Below are 17,788 nucleotides of genomic sequence, written 5' to 3' on the forward strand. Positions count from 1 at the left end.
AGGCCTCTGGTATGAATATAAAAAAATATATAACATCTAGAGGTTGAATCAAAACTGACTCAGTTCATAAACTGAGCATCCAGACAAAATAAATGTTTTCAGTAGTTTGCACAGCTACCAAGTTCTCTAATCTGAAGTGTTATTTAGATAGCAATCCATTAGAGCTTTCATAGTTGACATCATCAGATAATGTAAAATTGCAAACCAGATAGGAACTATATATTTATAGTGGTTACACAACAGGCACACATTTTCTAGCTGAGATAATTTTAAAAATTAGATAGATAAAATAGTTTTCATTTGTTTAATTTTCTGTTGATGTTTTTTAAACAGTTTGTTTTACCACATATAAGGACTTCCATATGTCCTCATGGTTGGTGATTTAACAACTTTTCTCTACTCCCCATTCTTTATTCGGATGACTCTGCTCTGATGTTACAAAAATACCTCTTGCTAAGACACTTAGGTCTCTCCAAAGTGCAACCTGAAATTGAACATCTGAGTATATAGCTTAGGGACATTTTTTTGCAGGATTTGTTACTCTTTATTATTCCCCCTTCCTATTTTTTTTTTTTTTACTCCATGTTATTCTGGTCCCAACTTTTTAATTCTGCTTTCTCTCATTTCTGTATAAGCAATTCTTTAATAAATATTGATGTTTCTCAATGTTCAGTCTGTAGTCTCTTACTTTTCTTATTGTATCCCCCCATAGGTGAACATCTATAATAAATACATTTGTGTAACTTTGTGGGCACAAACACATGCATGTGAAAAAGAGAAGGCCTGTGAGCTTCAGATTCAATTTGTCTACTGTAATTTCCCAACTCCACTATTCATGATTGAGGAGACAAAACAGTTAAATATGATGATCACAGGTTCCTCAGGAACTTAACACCTGAGAGTTGAAGACTGAGAAAAATTCTGTCATGTGACTGTATCTGGCATACATTTTTAAAAATTTTATTCTTAAAAAAAACCTATCTTTAAATGGTACCATGCTAATAAAATTTCCTTCTAAAAGTTCACTAAAAGATCAGATTCAAAACATTTTCTGGTCTTTTTTTAGTTTCTAGACTTATCTCACTTTCCCACTTGTTAAAGACTTTGCTGCAAATTGAAGCTTCAGTTTCAAACTCAACAGTAAATTTTCTTCCTCTCCTTATCTAGTTCCAGCATAGACCAGCATTACTACGGGAAAGATGAAGTTAAGGTGAGGAAATTAGTGTCTGTTCTTTATATACTTCTTTCCCCACTCTTTTAGGTGCTAGATCCTCTCGTGTGTTGAGGCATGAGTAGGAAAAGGAAAATGTTCAATAATCCCTTCTTTACCTGGGCAGGATTACAGAGTTTCCTTGCTTGGATAGAACTATCTTATTCCTTGACTGTGAGCTCCAACATGTCATGATGATAGGGTATGCATTCGTGTGCTGCTACTCTAGGCATTTTTACATCTGAGGTTTGGCCTCACTTGTTAGTCGGCCTTTAGCTGATGACCTTTATACTGTTTTCCTCTAATTCTTATGTCCCTCTTCCCTCTTTATTCCCCACATCTGTAGGTGTAAAGTCAATCCTATATCCTACAATACTACCTCTCTTTGTAGGTCCAGTGAGCCCCTGCAGAATGCTTCTTTATACACTTAGAGGAGATATTCTTGCTTCCCTCTATGTCTTGCAACCCACACACACATTAATATTCTTTCTCTGGCTCGCTTTCTCTTTCTCAGCCCCTTTTATTCTCCTTCCAAATCTCTTCTGTTCAGTTAGTGTAAGTACCTATGACAGTGTCCTCCTCCTAAACAGATGCACAAGGAATGAAAAGTGTTTTCTCTTCTTGAAGACTTTACCAATTTTAGAAAGGACTCTCATAGAGTCCCCTTCCATCTCTTCAAAGTGGGAAAAGTTCACTTTCCATAAGGAGGCATCTCTAGAAAATGTCAACTACAGCTTTATTTTAATTCTACAGAAATGAGGAGGAATGAGTAGGTTGACACATGTCCATTCTCTTACTTACACCTCTCAATAGTGTCAACTTCTGGTGACTCTGAATTTAGAGTGTGAAGTGCTTAGGGCAGTCTACACAGAGTGGCCAGATTATTATGACCACCTAACGTTTGTAGGCAAATTAGCTATAATTTTGCGCTGAAGTTGCTAGAGGGCCAGACCATTATAAACTTATGAATAGCACAACATACCTAAGTATCATTGTTGATCAAATTCATCCTATCATGTTGGTGGCGTATCCCAATGGAGATGGCTTCTTCCAACAAGACAATGCGCCATGCCACAGTGCTCATATTGTGCAGGAGTGCTTCCAAGAATATGAGGGAGACTTTACCTTGCTTAAGTGGCCCCCACAATCACCAGATCTCAATCCAATTGAGAATTTGTGGGATGAAGTTAAAAGAGCCATCAGGCAGCTGGTTCCACAACCATCCAATCTCACAGAACTGGACAGTGCTATTCATCAGGCATGGTGTCAGATTCCTTGCATCACCTTTCAACATCTGGTGGAGTCAATGCCAAGAAGAATCACTGCAGTATTGAAGGCAAAAGGTGGCCCAATGGAGTACTGATGGGGTGGTCATGATAATCTGGCCGGTCATAATAATCTGGCCACTCAGTGTATTATGATCTTAAGCCACAATTCTATAATAACAAAAGAAATCAGCAACATCTTGCCACATGTTGATGAATAGAAAGAATATTCATGTCATACAAAGAAGTAGTTGCAAAGGCCCTGATGTAGGGAACTAGCATTTTAATGACTCCAACCTCATTTTTGACATTTAATTACTGACAGTTTTCAAGAACTACTATTTTTCTTTGTATTTCTGCCCCATAACTGCTAAAATGACAAGAAAAATTAGGTGTTCCCTCCTATGGCAAGAGCAAGAATTTTAAACACTACTAACTCCAGCCCACTCACGGAAACCCTCACACCAAGCCCACCCCTTAATCACAATAAAGGCCAAACTGGTCTCTGCTCTCTCAAGCTACCACTTTTTGACCTGCTTGAGAGCTTACTCTGCTTTCTAATGAAAACTTCTTAATGTGATTAATAAACCGTTTCATGCCCTCTAATTTTTTTTTTTTTTTTGCAAGAAATATTTTTTGGGGTTTAACTTACATATAACAAACACTACATTAATTTCATGTGTACAGCATCATGATTTGTATATACAGTGGGGCCTTGACTTATGAGTTTAATTCGTTCCGTGACAGAGCTCCTAACTCAAATTACTCATGTACTGTGAAATTATCCCCCCATTACATACCACCAACTACGTGCGGGCGAAGGATCCCTACCTGAAGCCAATGCAGAGAACAGGTTACGATGCGCGATGATGTGGTCCCAGGGGGGACGTGCCTCCCAGGGCCGTCCTGGGCCCAGTTTGCGCTGACCAGTCCCGGTGAATCCGGGCACCAGCACCACCTTCGGGCGCCAGCACATCCACACCCGGGAGATGAAGTTCAGCGTGAACCCTGTTGTCAGTATCGCCCTGGAGGCCAAGGACCCGGACAACCTGCCCGGTGCCCGGCTGGTGGGGGGCCTGGTCGCCTTAGACTGTGAGGTGCAGTTCATCACCTAAGGGCGGAGCGCACCCTGGGGGCGATCACGACTGCATATTCCCATAGAACGCACCCCCTCCCAACCCTCCCCCACCTCCCGCCCCCAGCGAGGCCGCCAGCGGGGAGGCTGCCGTGCTCTGCCTGTCCAAGGGCCCCCAAGCAGTTTGCTCTCCATGAAGACGAGCCAGCCCCCAGTGCCTGGCTTGGGACACCCTCCAGGGTGAGGTGTCCGTGCAGCTCAGGCGGCAGACCCACTGCCTGGCTGGGTAGTATGAGTGGGGAGCAGCCGAGCCCACCAGAGGGGGTACATTGGGACCCAGGGCACCGACCCCAACACCACCGAGAGGGCCTCCAGGAGCTCAAGGCACGGCGACAGGCTGCCTGCGCTGCCCGGGAGGGGAACCGGGAGAAGGTGCTGCCTCCCCCCAGGGCTGACCGCCCAGCCCCCCAGGGATCCCTCGGACCTGGCGGTGATCCCGTGTTTGCACACAGAGGTGGCATCTGTCATGTGTGAATAGGAAGCCGGGCCACGTCCTCGAGGAGCCCCAGGTGCTGGAAACCCCAGATTTGTGAGGGCCTGACAGCCGGTGAGCCCTGTGGCTTTCCTGCTGCCGAGGCGCCGAGCCTCCTCCCCGACGTGTCTGACCAGGAACCGATTCTATTCGGAGAATCTTTCCAGGACACCAGCCGCCCTGCCAGGTGGTGGCTGACACCCACTCGCGCAGATGCCAGAAGGAAGGCACCCCAGCCTAGACCCCTTCTTGGCCAAATCCAGGAGGGCCTCCCCGCAGCGCCTACAGCCCCTGGCGGCACTCAGAACCGCACCAGCGGGGCCACGATCAACTACAGCGACCAGCCGGGCATTGTCAGGACACCTCGGGACCGACCAGGTACAGGGATGCTCCGCCCGTGCCACCGCTCACCCTGACACTCGATGCCTTTTCTTTTGGTAACTATTTATTTCAAGATTTCAGAGACAACAGAGATTCCCTTGCAGCAGGTACTTAGGTGGCCAATGGGGGTCGGGGAGGGTATAGGACACCCCACATTTAAAAAATTTTTCTTCAGAAGGGAACTCAAACGTTCCTCCAAAATTAGAAGTAAGCACCTTAAGAGGTTTATTTGGGTAAATGGCCCCTAATGGATTTTCCCCCAGAATGGGGGGTGGGAGTGGAGAAACAATGGGAAGACATTCTCTTTGGGCAGAAACGAGAAGGCAGATAATTTTGTGCGATGTCACCATGAGCACCTCTGGCTATATTAGTGGCATCGGAATGACAAATTTGATATAGTGGTGACCATGGAAAAAACACAAAAAATCTCTTAATTGAGTCTTAATATTGTAAAAAAACATTAGGTGTGTGTGTGGAGGGATCCATCCCACCTTGGCGGGGTAAATAAATCAACTTAGCACTGTGAGGACGAAAGCCAGGCAATGGCCACAACCGGGGCAAAATGAAGGTGTCTTCTGAGGCTTTTGCTTGCTAACTGGCTTTGTTGCCTGCTGGCAAGCATGCACTTTGAGCTGCTGCCCGCTGGCTAGTTGGTGCTTTGAGCTGTGATGTTTTGTGCTTCATTTGCTCAGCCCTCCAAAGTCTCTCCTACAGATTTAACTGACCTGAGTTGGCTGTTTTGATAATTGGCATTTAGGGACAGTAGTATGGAACTGGGGACTTCCTTAAAATGACTGTAGTTCATGTGTCTTGGCCGGGAGCTATTTGTGTGTCTCAGGTTGAATCATGTGTCTTGATTCTAAAATAAGCCATAACTGAATCAGGTTGAAAGGAATGACTCTTACCCTGTGACCACTGTGTGTCTCAGTCTGGCACTTACCCCCATCCTGTTGAGTGCTTAAGGGAAATGTGCAGGCCCATCGGTGGTTGCTCATGTAGTGAAGAGTAGTCACTATTTAGTCCGCTGACAGCCATACCCCTAAAACAGATGACCCACTATGGTCTTAATAATCCCTTTGCCTGTGTTAAAAAAAAAAAATCCTTATACTTACAATATAGGGAAAAACACCCAAGATACCCTTATGGCTCAGCTAAGGCACTATTCAAACTCAGTTTCAGTGGAGGGTCCTTAAAGAGGGTTATTAAGCCCAATAAAGCTAATGTTGCCATGGGAGAGACCCCTAACTCTGATGTGTGACTTCCTGAAGGAAGAAACTTATAAATATGAGAAGGACTCCCTCGAAATATATTCAGTAGCCAGTCAAAAAACAAAGAAAAAAAAAACTGAAATAGAGATCCACAATTTGCTAAATTGTAAATTCAAACTTTTCTGGAAATCTAAAATTTACTAAAACAATTTCTGCAACAAATAGATAAAAATGCTAATTAAATTTTATGCCTCTACAACATAGGTTCTGAATTAATTTTAACCTCTGCTCTAATGTACCAAATGAGAATATCTCATGGCTTTATCAATACTGAAGCTCAAGTTTCATTTATCCCTGGGGATCCCAATAAATTTAAATAAGGTATAACTTTATTCTTAGAGAAGTTAGGAAATATGAAACAGGGGGGAAAAGGGTATGTTTCACCTTAACTGTCAGAATTATCGCTTTGCTTGATTCCCCATGGTCAGAGTACCCATTATCCTAAAATATTCCAAAGTAGGCATGGGCATTCTGAACCAACCAATAATAAATTAAAATTAATGAAATCTTTGGTACTCACAATCAGGATTTTGAAATGGGAATCATCAACCTTATCTCTCAATGTCCTACATTTTGGGCTTGGGAAACAGAGGATTGAACAATGGCTTGACCAATGTCCCTCACTTTGTTCCATCTCTCCCATTCATCTTGACTGACAAACTCAAGATGGCAAAGAGGGAAGCATGAAAATAGGTCATGAATGGAAGGACTGAGGTGGATGAGGTACTTAGAGTCATCCTTCAGCAGCATAATTTCAACCACAGAGGACTTCATCCTTATTTCTTTAGTAGTAGTTTGAGGAAGTTTAGATTTGGATGAGGTATGGGTTTGTCGAGAAGAATATTTTAGGTGACCAGTGGGATTCTGCTGTAGGTAGAATGAAAGAGGAGGATGAGAATTCCCAGGAATATCAGGGAAATGAAGGATCCCCTATTTAAATTTATCTGTACAAAGGATAATTTCTGAATGAGGGGACTTAGGCTATTCTAACTTTCCCCTTTGTGCCTGAGGCAGGTTGTAGCATTTGGGGAAGGTAATGTTTTTGTTCAGCTGTCCTGTCTAGTGATCAGTCTTTCCTTATTCCAAATGATTTGAGACACAGTTTGATCAATTTAAAGTGAAAAACAGTTACTTAAAAAAGTACAATGTTAAAAAGTAAGTGCAACCCTCCAGGAGTGGCTCAGTGGTTGAGCATTGACCTATCAACCAGGAGATCACGGTTAGATTCTCAGTCAGTCACATGCCTGAGTTGTGGGTTCAGTCCTTAATAGGGGATGTCCAGGAGGCAGCCGATTAATGATTCGCTCTCATCAATGATGTTTCTATCTCTCTCTCCCTTTCCCTTCCTCTTTGAAATCAATACAAATATTTTTTTTTTAAAAGTAAGTGCAAAGGAAATAGCTGCCAGTATAATACCATTGAGGTACGTATCTACCTTTAAATAAAATAGCACACTTTCATGCAACTGTTTGTTATCTATTTCAAAGTTCTGAGAATTAAGGTATTAACTGATCCTTCTTGAGTCACTGTTTTGTTTTTTTGGGGTTTTTTTTTTTGTTCAAAAGTGGTAGAGCAAATAAAGGTAATTAAAAAACATGATTTTAATTTTACAAATATTTCTCAAATTGAAAATCTTATTAATTTTGTTTTTGTGTTCTTGATAGAACATATGGTTATAAACATGACTTGTCAGTTATTCAGAAGTGTTTAAGTACTGTTTACTATATTTCTATGCCATAAGAGAAAAAAAAATAAAAGAAAAAAAAGGTATGTGAGGATAGGAAAATAAAAAACAAGGCATGGAGTAGGCCTCAAAATACTTTAAAACTGTTTCTCTGTTTCTCAAGGTGTACTGGTTATACATGTATAGTAGCTTGTGTAGCTTTCTCATAAGCACCATATTTTAATAAAATTTATGACTTAATATCTTTGTCATAAGCCTGTGAACATATGGAAGGACAGATGCTATTGGCTTTTCCTCTCTGTCTCTCTAATGTCAAACTTGTGTCTGATAAATGATGGAATTGGTAAAGATTTGATAGATGGTTAGCTAATATGAACCAATAAGGAGATAAGAGACCATAAACTGAAATCATAAATGAGTGTAACCAAAGAGGAAATAAACAACAGTTTACAAAGATTTTTGTTTTAAAACTATTGCATTCATCTTTTTTTTTTTTAATATACAGTATAAATATGCTATTTAGGTCATCTGAGTTAGAGCAGTCCCAATCTCTTCATAGGTGAGATTTCAACTTTAAACTAGTCCATAAGGAAGACTTGGTGTTTAGGAAAAAATAAGATTACCTTAATATTAATAATTTGAACACAGTGTCATGTGGTTCAGAATAGTTAATCTGAAGTTACTGACTCCAACTTCCAAAAAGTAGCAGGATATTTTCATGAATGGAAAGATTTGATAAGATACTTGTTTATAGATATGCAGCAGGACATTACCAATTTTTCTGGCAATAGGAGCAACCTGAAGCATCATCTTTATATTGAAATTTGCACCTTGAGTCCAGATGTCATTACAGAAACACCTTTAAAAATTTTTGAGTATATCCTCACATGAGCATCTTGCAATCTAAATTCTGCTTTTCTTCTTTGTTATTTTCAAAATGCACTGTCATTTTATCAGTTATTAATATTGAAATATTAAAATCAATGACAAGTTGCCTTTACTTTATCTCTAAATATAGTCTCTCCAGGATCTATAAGATCTTCTCTTTCATTTGTTGCTGCTCACTCACTATCTTGTGTTTCTATCCTATTTCAGGATAGCATCGACTATGGCCACACTCAGACATTTAGAACAGAGTTTCTCATAGTTAACTATGCTTTGAAATTATATGTAGATCTTGGTAACATGACGATTTTATTTTAGCAGTTCTAGGGTGGATCCTGGTGAATTCTTCATTTCCAAGAAACTTGCAGCTTTGTTGGTGCTGCTGAGCCAGGGTCACATGTTGGGAGTAAGATGTTAGAGGTCTTACCAATGTCCTTACCACTGCCACCTAAATGTCACTCCAAATTAAAAATCTACAATAATAAAAGCATAATATGCTACTTAGACCAGATGTCATTCTGGACAATCTTCCAGATGAAGCTGGAGCTGCTAGGGAAGCCTGGGTCCCGGGTGCCAGCTGGCAACTGGAGGGAAGCCCAGGTCCCAGGTGCCAGAGGGAAACCGGTGCTGGCAGCCAGGGGATGGAAGGCCTATTCTTGCACGAATTTCATGCATTGGGCCTCTAGTAAGTATATAAAACAATCAATGAAATATAAGAACATATAATAAAATTCTGATTTTTCTCATATTAAAAATGTGTTTTCAGCCCTACCTTGTTTGGCTCAGTGGATAGAGCATCGACCTGTGGACTGAAGGGTCCCACATTTGATTCTGGTCAAGGTCATATGCCCCTGTTGCGTGCTTGATCCCTAGTAGGGGAGTGCAGGAGGCAGTCGATTAGTGATTCTCTGTCATCATTGATGTTTCCATCTCTCTCTCTCCTACTACCTTCCTCTCTGAAATCAATAAAAATATATTTTATAAAAATGTACTTTCTTGAAAATTTCAGAGTTATTCTACCATTGAGTAATTTATCTCATTTATCACTTCATGTGTCTCTTTGTAAGAATACCCTACTTACTTAGATTTCAATCTTTACACTTCCCACAAAACTTTCCTAAAAGCTATGTGAACTAATATTAAAAAAAATGAACAAGAATCAAATTTTAAACAAAGAAACAAAAAAAAGTAAAACCACAAAATCTTTAATTCCTTTTTTTTGCACAAAAAAGTTAGACTAATAATCAAACTCTCCATCAACTGACCCCATCTAACCTGATATTATCTTATTTTTTAGCTTAAGTATTTTCTTTCATCTAAGTTAGTTTCCAAACAAATTCAGAAAAGGTTGAAAACTTATTGCATGTTCATTCATTCACGCATTCATGTATCAGCTATACACATTGAATGTTTAGTATGCTGGGTGCTATTTTAGGCTCACTGTGCTATCTTGGTATACAAATCAGATATGGTTCTTATTTCCATGGGATTCAAAGTTCAGTGGGAGAACTGAAAGATTTGTAAAGTTACACAGATAAAATTTTTTAAAAAATATATTTTATTGATTTTTTACCGGGAAAAAGGGAGAGGGATAGAGAGTCAGAAACATCGATGAGAGAGAAACATCGATCAGCTGCCTCCTGCACACCCCCCACCAGGGATGTGCCTGCAACCCAGGCACATGCCCTTGACCAGAATCGAACCCAGGCCCCTCAGTCCACAGGCCGACACTCTATCCACTGAGCCAAACTGGTTAGGGCCACAGATAAATTGTTAATCATGATTTTTGTTTTTCAAAATTCAATGAGATTTTAAGTGAGAACTGCTGTAATTGGGGCTCATGCATGTCTCAGTGAAGATTTTTCTGAAGAAGGGACATTAAATTAAAACCCAAAGAATAAACCAGTCCTTGTCATTTAGTGGTTGAGTGTTGACCCATGAACTAACAGGGGTGGGCAAACTTTTTGACTCGAGGGCCACAGTGGGTTCTTAAACTGGACCGGAGGGCCGGAACAAAAGCATGGATGGAGTGTTTGTGTGAACTAATATAAATTCAAAGTAAACATCATTACATAAAAGGGTACGGTCTTTTCTTTCAATAGTTTTATTCATTTCAAATGGGCCAGATCTGGCCTGCGGGCGGTAGTTTGCCCATGGCTGATAGGAGGTCAGGGCACATGTCCAGGTTGTGGGCTCAGGCCCCAGGAGGGAGCTTGAAGGAGGCAGCTGATTGATAATTCTCTCTCATCACTGATATTTCTAACTCTCTTTCTCTCCCTTCCTCTCCGTGAAATCAATTAGATAGATAGATAGATAGATAGATAGATAGATAGATAGATAGATGATAGATAGATAGATAGATAATAAAACCTGAAGAATGAGCAAGATTTAGACAGGTAAAAGATGACAGTTTGAAGATGGGGAGAATCTGAGCATGTTCAATGAAATGAATGCCAGTGTGGCTAAATTACAATGAATGTTGAGATGGCTTTAAAGGAGTTTAGAGAGATCAATAGAAACTAGATCATACAGGGTGATGAAGACTGTGTAAATAATATCTTTATTCTAAGATTTATTCATCATTCCTGTCCATTGCTGGAATGTTCTCTTTTTGCTCCTCTGTCTGTTCTAATTCTTCTCATCCTCCAAGCCCCATTACCTGGGACCTAGTCACAGTGGCTATATTTATTAAATGTTTATCATTTGCCTACCACAGTGGGAAGTGTTCTGCATACAGCATCTAATTTATTTCCTAACTTTATTATAAACAGTGGCTTTATTATCCTTCTACGAAAGAAAGTGATACTTATAAAGATTAAGTGAATTATTGGGTTTGTATGTAGCAGTGTCAGGTGGTGAATCTAAGCTGTCTGACTCAAGATTGTTTAACCACTAGGCAATACTGACCCTTTTAAAACAAATCATCCATCGGCTGCCTTCTGCAAGCCCCCTACTGGGGACCAAGCCGCAACCTGGACATTTTTTTGTATTTCATTAACTTCTGCTCTACTTAAAATTCAACTGAAGTTCTAGGGTTTTTAGTTTTTCAGACATTTGGTGATATATATGGCCCCAATGCAACCCACTCCCGGGCATTAATTTCTGCCATGCAAACATTAACAAAAGAATACTCAGATCAAATGACTTTGACTAGTATAGAGCTACGTCTGCAGAGCCATCCAGTTAATATATTGTGGGGTAAACTTAGTGATCACATTTCATATTAATCTGTGGCTCAGCTTTGTTGTGCTTATCTAGAGGCACAGGTTCCCTGAGTCCAATCAGACTAGGCTGGGACACAGAGAAGGAAGCACGTGTGTATTTGTTCTGAATGTAAATGTTTGTTCAAAATTCCACAAAAACTCTACTGTATCTTCCGATAAATGAAAGAGAGATTCAAGAGTGAGTGGCTCTTCATTTAATATAAATATCCAAGAATGCTCAGTTTTTCATCAAGCAAATGTAAGAAACTTAGGATTCCATAGAACTTAGAATCCTAATAAATGTGCCTCAGTAAGTTTTCAATAATAATATAAATTAATGATTTGCCCATTTTTGTATTAGAACAATAGTATTTAGGTGCAAGCTTGATGAAAATCACATACAATTTTGGAAAAATTCTCTGTGTCCTCATTTGAGTATCACTATCAATAAAGAATCTATTGTATATATTAACCATTTATTAAATTAAAAACCTCTTGAAAATTAATAATATTTATGAGAGTAATAGAAATAATTTAACCATAAATCAATAATAACTGGAGACCCTAAATTGTGATTTCTCTTCGATTTTTGAAATAGCTAACACACAAGAGAGCTTAATTAACAGAAACAGATGGCATATATTTTGTTGTATGCTATCATTGGTATTCAGTGAGTATAAAGAGGAAAATCTATCATTTGTTCAAAATCACAGTTATCTGACCTGAGATGATGGTTATTTATATCAGGGAAGGAATAGTTAAGCGAAGATGTTTTAACATTTAATGTTCCAAGATTGGCTCTTTCATTAAATATAAATATTCTGAGAATTGGGTCTGTCCATTAGCACATAGTTACATAAAAATTGCTTTATTTTTAGTATATGTTTGTGGACAATATGCTGATCTTTTGCATTTTTCATCTTTTATGTTGGAGTATTTACTTGCTCACTTTTCCTTTTATAACTTCCAAAATGTAGACTCTTTAAGTTTAAATATCAGAGTATCAGATTCTTCCATGAAGAGTAAAACAAAAATACTGTTTAAGTCATCAGAATATGTGATAACATTCAATGTATTAGTAACACACTGTAATCTGTGTTCTTTGCAAGGTAATGGGGTCATAGTATTATACATTTGCAGCTCTCAACCATTAAAATGCCTTACCTGCAGCTATCTCTATATATAAAAGCCTAAGTGACTGTTCCAATGGAACTACTGGAATGGCCAGAACAACCGGTTGACCAGTCGCTATGATGCACACTGACCACCAGGGGGCAGACGCTCAATACAGGAGCTGCACCCTGGTGGTCAGTGTGCTCCCACAGCGGGAGTGCCACTCAGCCAGAAGCCAGGCTCACAGCTGGTGAGCACAGCTGCAGTGGCAGGAGCCTCTCCCAACTCCGCAGCAGCACAACTGAGCAGCGGCAGCAGGCACAGCAGGCTGGGTTGAGTGTGAGGAGTGTGGTGGCTGGCCCTGGTTCGGGCTCCTCCCTTGCTGCCTGACACTTGGTGCACTGCTACATCCCTCAGGAGATGTCTGACTGCCAGTTTAGGCCCAATCCCCACAGGCCAACCTGCACTTGTTAGAAGTGCAAATGCCTTTTCATCTTCAAGAATTTTACAAATTATAGAGCAGCATTGCCTATATGATTTTAAAATATGTATTAGTAATTTACTGACACTTGTGATTTTATTTTAATAGAAGACTACAACATTTTAAAGAATTTTAGGACCTTTAAATTAATTTAAAACACTACAAGCTTTTAGTTTAATGTATTGAATTTTCTATGATTGTTTAAGTAACTTACAGGTTGGTTAGTGAGATTAACACAAATGGGTTGAATAGACAAGTCAGATCCCCAACCTGGCCTGTGGGGATTGGGCCTAAATCAGCAGTTGGATATCCCCTGAGGGATCCTGGATTATGAGAGGTCACAGGCTGGGCTGAGGGACACCCTCCCAGTGCATGAATTTCGTGCACCAGGCCTCTAATCTCTACACTAATAAAAGAGAAACATGCAAATTGGTATCACTCTGCTACTCCCAACAGCCAATCAGAGTGAGTATGCAACTTAACCCAACAAAGATGGTGGTTAATTTGCATATGCAGGCACGGAGCGAAGACTGAAGACAGCATAGAAGGAAGCCAAGTGCTGCAGAAGGGAGCGAAGTGGCGGAGAAGGGAGGGAGCTGAGGCAGTGGACACTGGAGCGGAGCCAAGGCAGTGGAGATGAGAGGGAACAAGGCAGCGGAGAAGGCAGCTCCCTTCTCTGCTTTTCTCTGGCCACAGGAAGCCATATTCTTGCAGTAATCTTCCTGCAACGGGCCTCTAGTCCTATATAATAAAAGCCCAGTGACCATTACGGTGGAACAACCAGAATGACCAGTCACTAGTCGTTATGATGTGCACTGACCACCAGGAGCCAGATGCTCAACTGTGGAGGAGGAGGAGGGGCACAGTGAGGCCTGGAGGTGCATGCTATGGCTCAGGGATCCCAGGAACTGCCAGCCCAGAGCTTGCTTTCTAATAAAAAACATAAACTGAAAATAAAAAGCAGCCTAATGCCGCCACCCTGGGAAGAACAGCTCCAGGAGGGAAAGGCCTCCCCAGGCCCCACCTGTACTGGCTGGCACGCTGCGGGCTTCCGGGGACTCACCAGTGATGTGCAGGAAGCACAGCCCCTCTGACTCCAAAGCTGGTTGCATGACAGCTGCTACCCATCCAGCTCCATGGCGGACGCATTGCTGTCAGGCGCCTCAGCTCTGGCTTCCTGCCCACCCCTTCATATACTACATGAGGTTGCGGGTATCGCTTTGGCCTCCCCGGTCAATAGTGCTGCCCACAGCCAGAGAGTGGCTGGACACAGCCACCAGGGCTGGCTGGGCATTGATTTGGCCCCTGACTGATATCTATGTGCAATAACCCTGTGTGTTTACATTTGTAGGGAAGCAGGGCAATCCACTCCTGCTAGCTGCATCATCTTCTAGGCTAAGAAAGGCCCACTGATCTCCATGTTTCTCCTCTCGTCCAGAATCAAAACCTCTTGGGGATGAATGATCCCAGCAATGGCCCCAACACACTCTCAGTGTCACTGTCACAGACATTCCCAGTCATTATAGTCTGTTCCTCAGCCTGCTGTGCCCTGCTCCACCCACTGCCACTCTTCACCTGTCACCCCCTGAGTACCACGTTATGTTATCCTATTTGAAATGTGAGCAAGATCTCAAATGCCCTCCTGTCAATAGCTCCCTTGCCCTACCTTTCTTCCTTTAAAAACATTTAAAAAATATATATTTGATTGATTTCATAGAGGGAAATAGAGATAGAAACATCAATGATGATAGAGAATCATTGATTTGCTGCTTCCTGCACATTCCAAATTGGGGACTGAAACCTCCCTCTTCCACTTCCTCCATCCCTCCCCTGGCCAGCCAGCCCCCAGTGGCAGCATGGCACCAAGGGAAGGATGGGTGGGGGGGAGGTGGGGAACCATGGAGTGGTGGGGCACTGAGGGCAGCGTTGGCGTCTGGCATCTCTTCCTTCTGCACCTGGCCTGGCGATAGTCACCTCCTCTTCTGACCCCGCCGGGGACTTTGGGCCCCAATTGGCCTGGCCCTGATCAGCCCTGATTACCTGCCAGGCCTAGGGACCCCCACCTGTGCATGAATTTCATGTACGAGGCCTTTAGTAATACCTAATAGTCCAAGGAACTGGACACACATATATACCTGAATAGTTGCTATTGTCACTATGTACTTCTGCCATGAGATAGAGTTCCTCAGGCTTCTTTAATTATTTGAATGCCAAATATGGCTCTCTTTATATGGTCATTGCAATCATCTATTCTTTCTTGGAAAGCTGAATTTATATATAACTTTTCTGAATTACACTTGCCTTGGTTAACATTCCTCCTGCGCTCTTTATGTTCTTTCTCTTTGGTTAATATTCCTTCCGCCCTCTTTGTGTTCTTTCCCCTCTATCTAGAGAAACAAGGTCAAGCATGTTCTCAGACGCCTGCTCATTAACAGCTCTGCAGGTGATGCTCCTACAGAGGTCTGGTGTGTTGTGTGATGTTCGCACACAAACTATGTTAATTTTTGATCAGTCATTATGAGTTTTGTGTTTAGGTAATTGGAGGGTTATTAAATAGGCCTTACTTTGAAATGCTAAATTAGAGCAGTGAATCTTAAAACCAAGGAATTCCCCCAATTTCTTGTTCTTTATTTTCACATATTAATTCCTAAGGAGGAAAATCAGGTAGATTGATGAAGTGTTTATGCAAAGTCACAAATATGAATATGACTATGACTCAGGAATTTTTTCTTTTGCTGGCATGAAATTTTTTTTTTTTTTTGGTCTTGCAAACTCAACCTTTTAAAAATTGTTCCACAAGGTATGCAGAGCAAGTGGAAGGCATATATATATATATATATATATATATATATATATATATATACAGAATTTGCTTTAAAACCCAGGAAGTCTGACTCCCAAGCCACCACCCAAGTAGGACTGCTCTGGAAACTCTTGAACCTTTGGGTCTCCTGGTCATTGCCTACAGTAAATCTATTTTTATCTATTTTAACTTAAAATAAATATTGTATTTTTTCAATATTTAGACTTTTTGCTTTGAAGTTTTTGGCCACTCTTTTTATTATATTTTTGAAGTATTTTAATAGTTTCTTCTTGTTTTTATCACTGACAACTTAATCTCTTTGTCTTTGTAGTCAGATAATGCATATCAAAGCACCTCCTTAGCCTCTTCAGACCTGTCACTGCAGTCTTTTCTGTGCTTTTTAGAAGACGAAGGAAATAATATTGTTTTTTCTTGAGATGAAATGATGCCTCTTTCTTCATTTCTCCCTCATTCCTTTCTTTGAAGAATTGTTGCACTCATTTATATGTAATATGTAATTAGTGTCTAATTTGCTATTGCTCTACAAAGTGGTTTGAGACTAGTGACTTAATGTAGCCCAGAAAAAAAATTTTAGTAGGTCTTTAATTTCTTTATCTTTAAATATATTATTTCTATCTCTGAGTTGATTTTGACTACTTAAAATGCTAATGCTTTAGTTTTTCAAAATGTGACATGTATGATGATAGTATAAGCATTAAAGTTTCAATACAGTATGTAGCAAATAGTAAGGAATCTTTCAACTCCTGTTGTCCACTCAACCATTGATTTAAATTGTTTTTATAACAAACAGTCATATCTACCCTCTGCTACCCCTTAAAATATTTTTTCTCCTCCAAAATCAATTAAATGATTTTTTGGTAATGTTTGCTTCAATTAGGTATATAGTTTGATCTGAATAGAAATATATCAGATCTCAGCCAAGCTTCTTTGTAATATCATTTTTATTCAAAATCTAATATACTGAAGTTCCAAACAGTAATGGTTAAGTTTAATTATATAGACCACTGGTTTTGTTTCTTTAACAAAGGCTGACTGAAAAATATTAGGGTTTATATCTAATTTCGTAGTTGTATTCAGTAGGAAATAACTAAATTAATTTAATGGAATGTGTCAAGAGGTCAGATCAAGACAGAATGTTAATTTGTCCACATTTTACCAAGCAAGTTGCCAGTATTCAAGTTCATTAGGCAGGATCATAAGTTCTTTTTGGGGCTACAACATAAAATACTTGAATATATCAGTTACGTTAAGATTATGAAAGTTTAGCTTCTGATCTCATAGTCTCAGGAGTTGAGTAGATTTCAGGGGACTTAAATTGGTCAAAACCTAGTGTTTTTGGATTAGAATAAGGGAAAAAGTGACATGTGACATGTGACATTTTAAAAGTGCAATCCTGCTATGCACTTGGGAAATATTAACTGAATAGTAAGAAACTGGGATACTTAAAACAGCCTATTTAAAAAGCTGTCTTTCCCCTAGCCTAGAGCAAAGGTGGAAAATGTCCAGCCCACAGGCCACATAAGGCCCACAAAATCATTTGTTCTGGCCCTGCCAAGGCATTGGAGTGAGTTAATTAAATGTTTGACCAAATATAGCAGGCTAAATTTTAAGTTGATGATTTTGTGTGGCTCGTGAATGATGTTATAAATGTCCAAATACCCTGGGCAGAAAAGAGGTTTATTACCCCTGCCCTGGAGGGTAAACTTTGTTAGGGTTATTGTTCTTACTACCTGTGTTGTTATGCAAGCTTAATGCACTCTTATGGTCCCAGGCTTTAAGCTTGGTATAAGGTAAGAATTCACCTTAAGAAATTGTAGCTCTATCAAAGATTTGGTTTCTTACACACCAATTTTGACTTCTGTTTCTG

At 40.3% G+C, this 17,788-nt stretch overlaps 1 protein-coding gene across 1 annotated transcript in view; it reads left to right on the top strand.

Moving 5' to 3' along the window:
• Positions 1–3,334: 3,334 nt before the first annotated feature.
• The window catches only part of LOC308515410 (uncharacterized protein), a gene marked incomplete at both ends in the record, with an annotated part of 59,182 nt that continues 44,728 nt past the window's right edge, over positions 3,335–17,788 (top strand). Inside the window, 2 exon segments of the mRNA XM_081086008.1 lie at positions 3,335–3,542; positions 4,089–4,460. Of these exon segments, the coding sequence (XP_080942134.1) occupies positions 3,335–3,542; positions 4,089–4,460 (580 nt within the window).

This window comes from Myotis nattereri (genome assembly GCF_964212035.1).
Source record: "Myotis nattereri genome assembly, chromosome: 3".
NCBI classification, from domain to species: domain Eukaryota; kingdom Metazoa; phylum Chordata; class Mammalia; order Chiroptera; family Vespertilionidae; genus Myotis; species Myotis nattereri.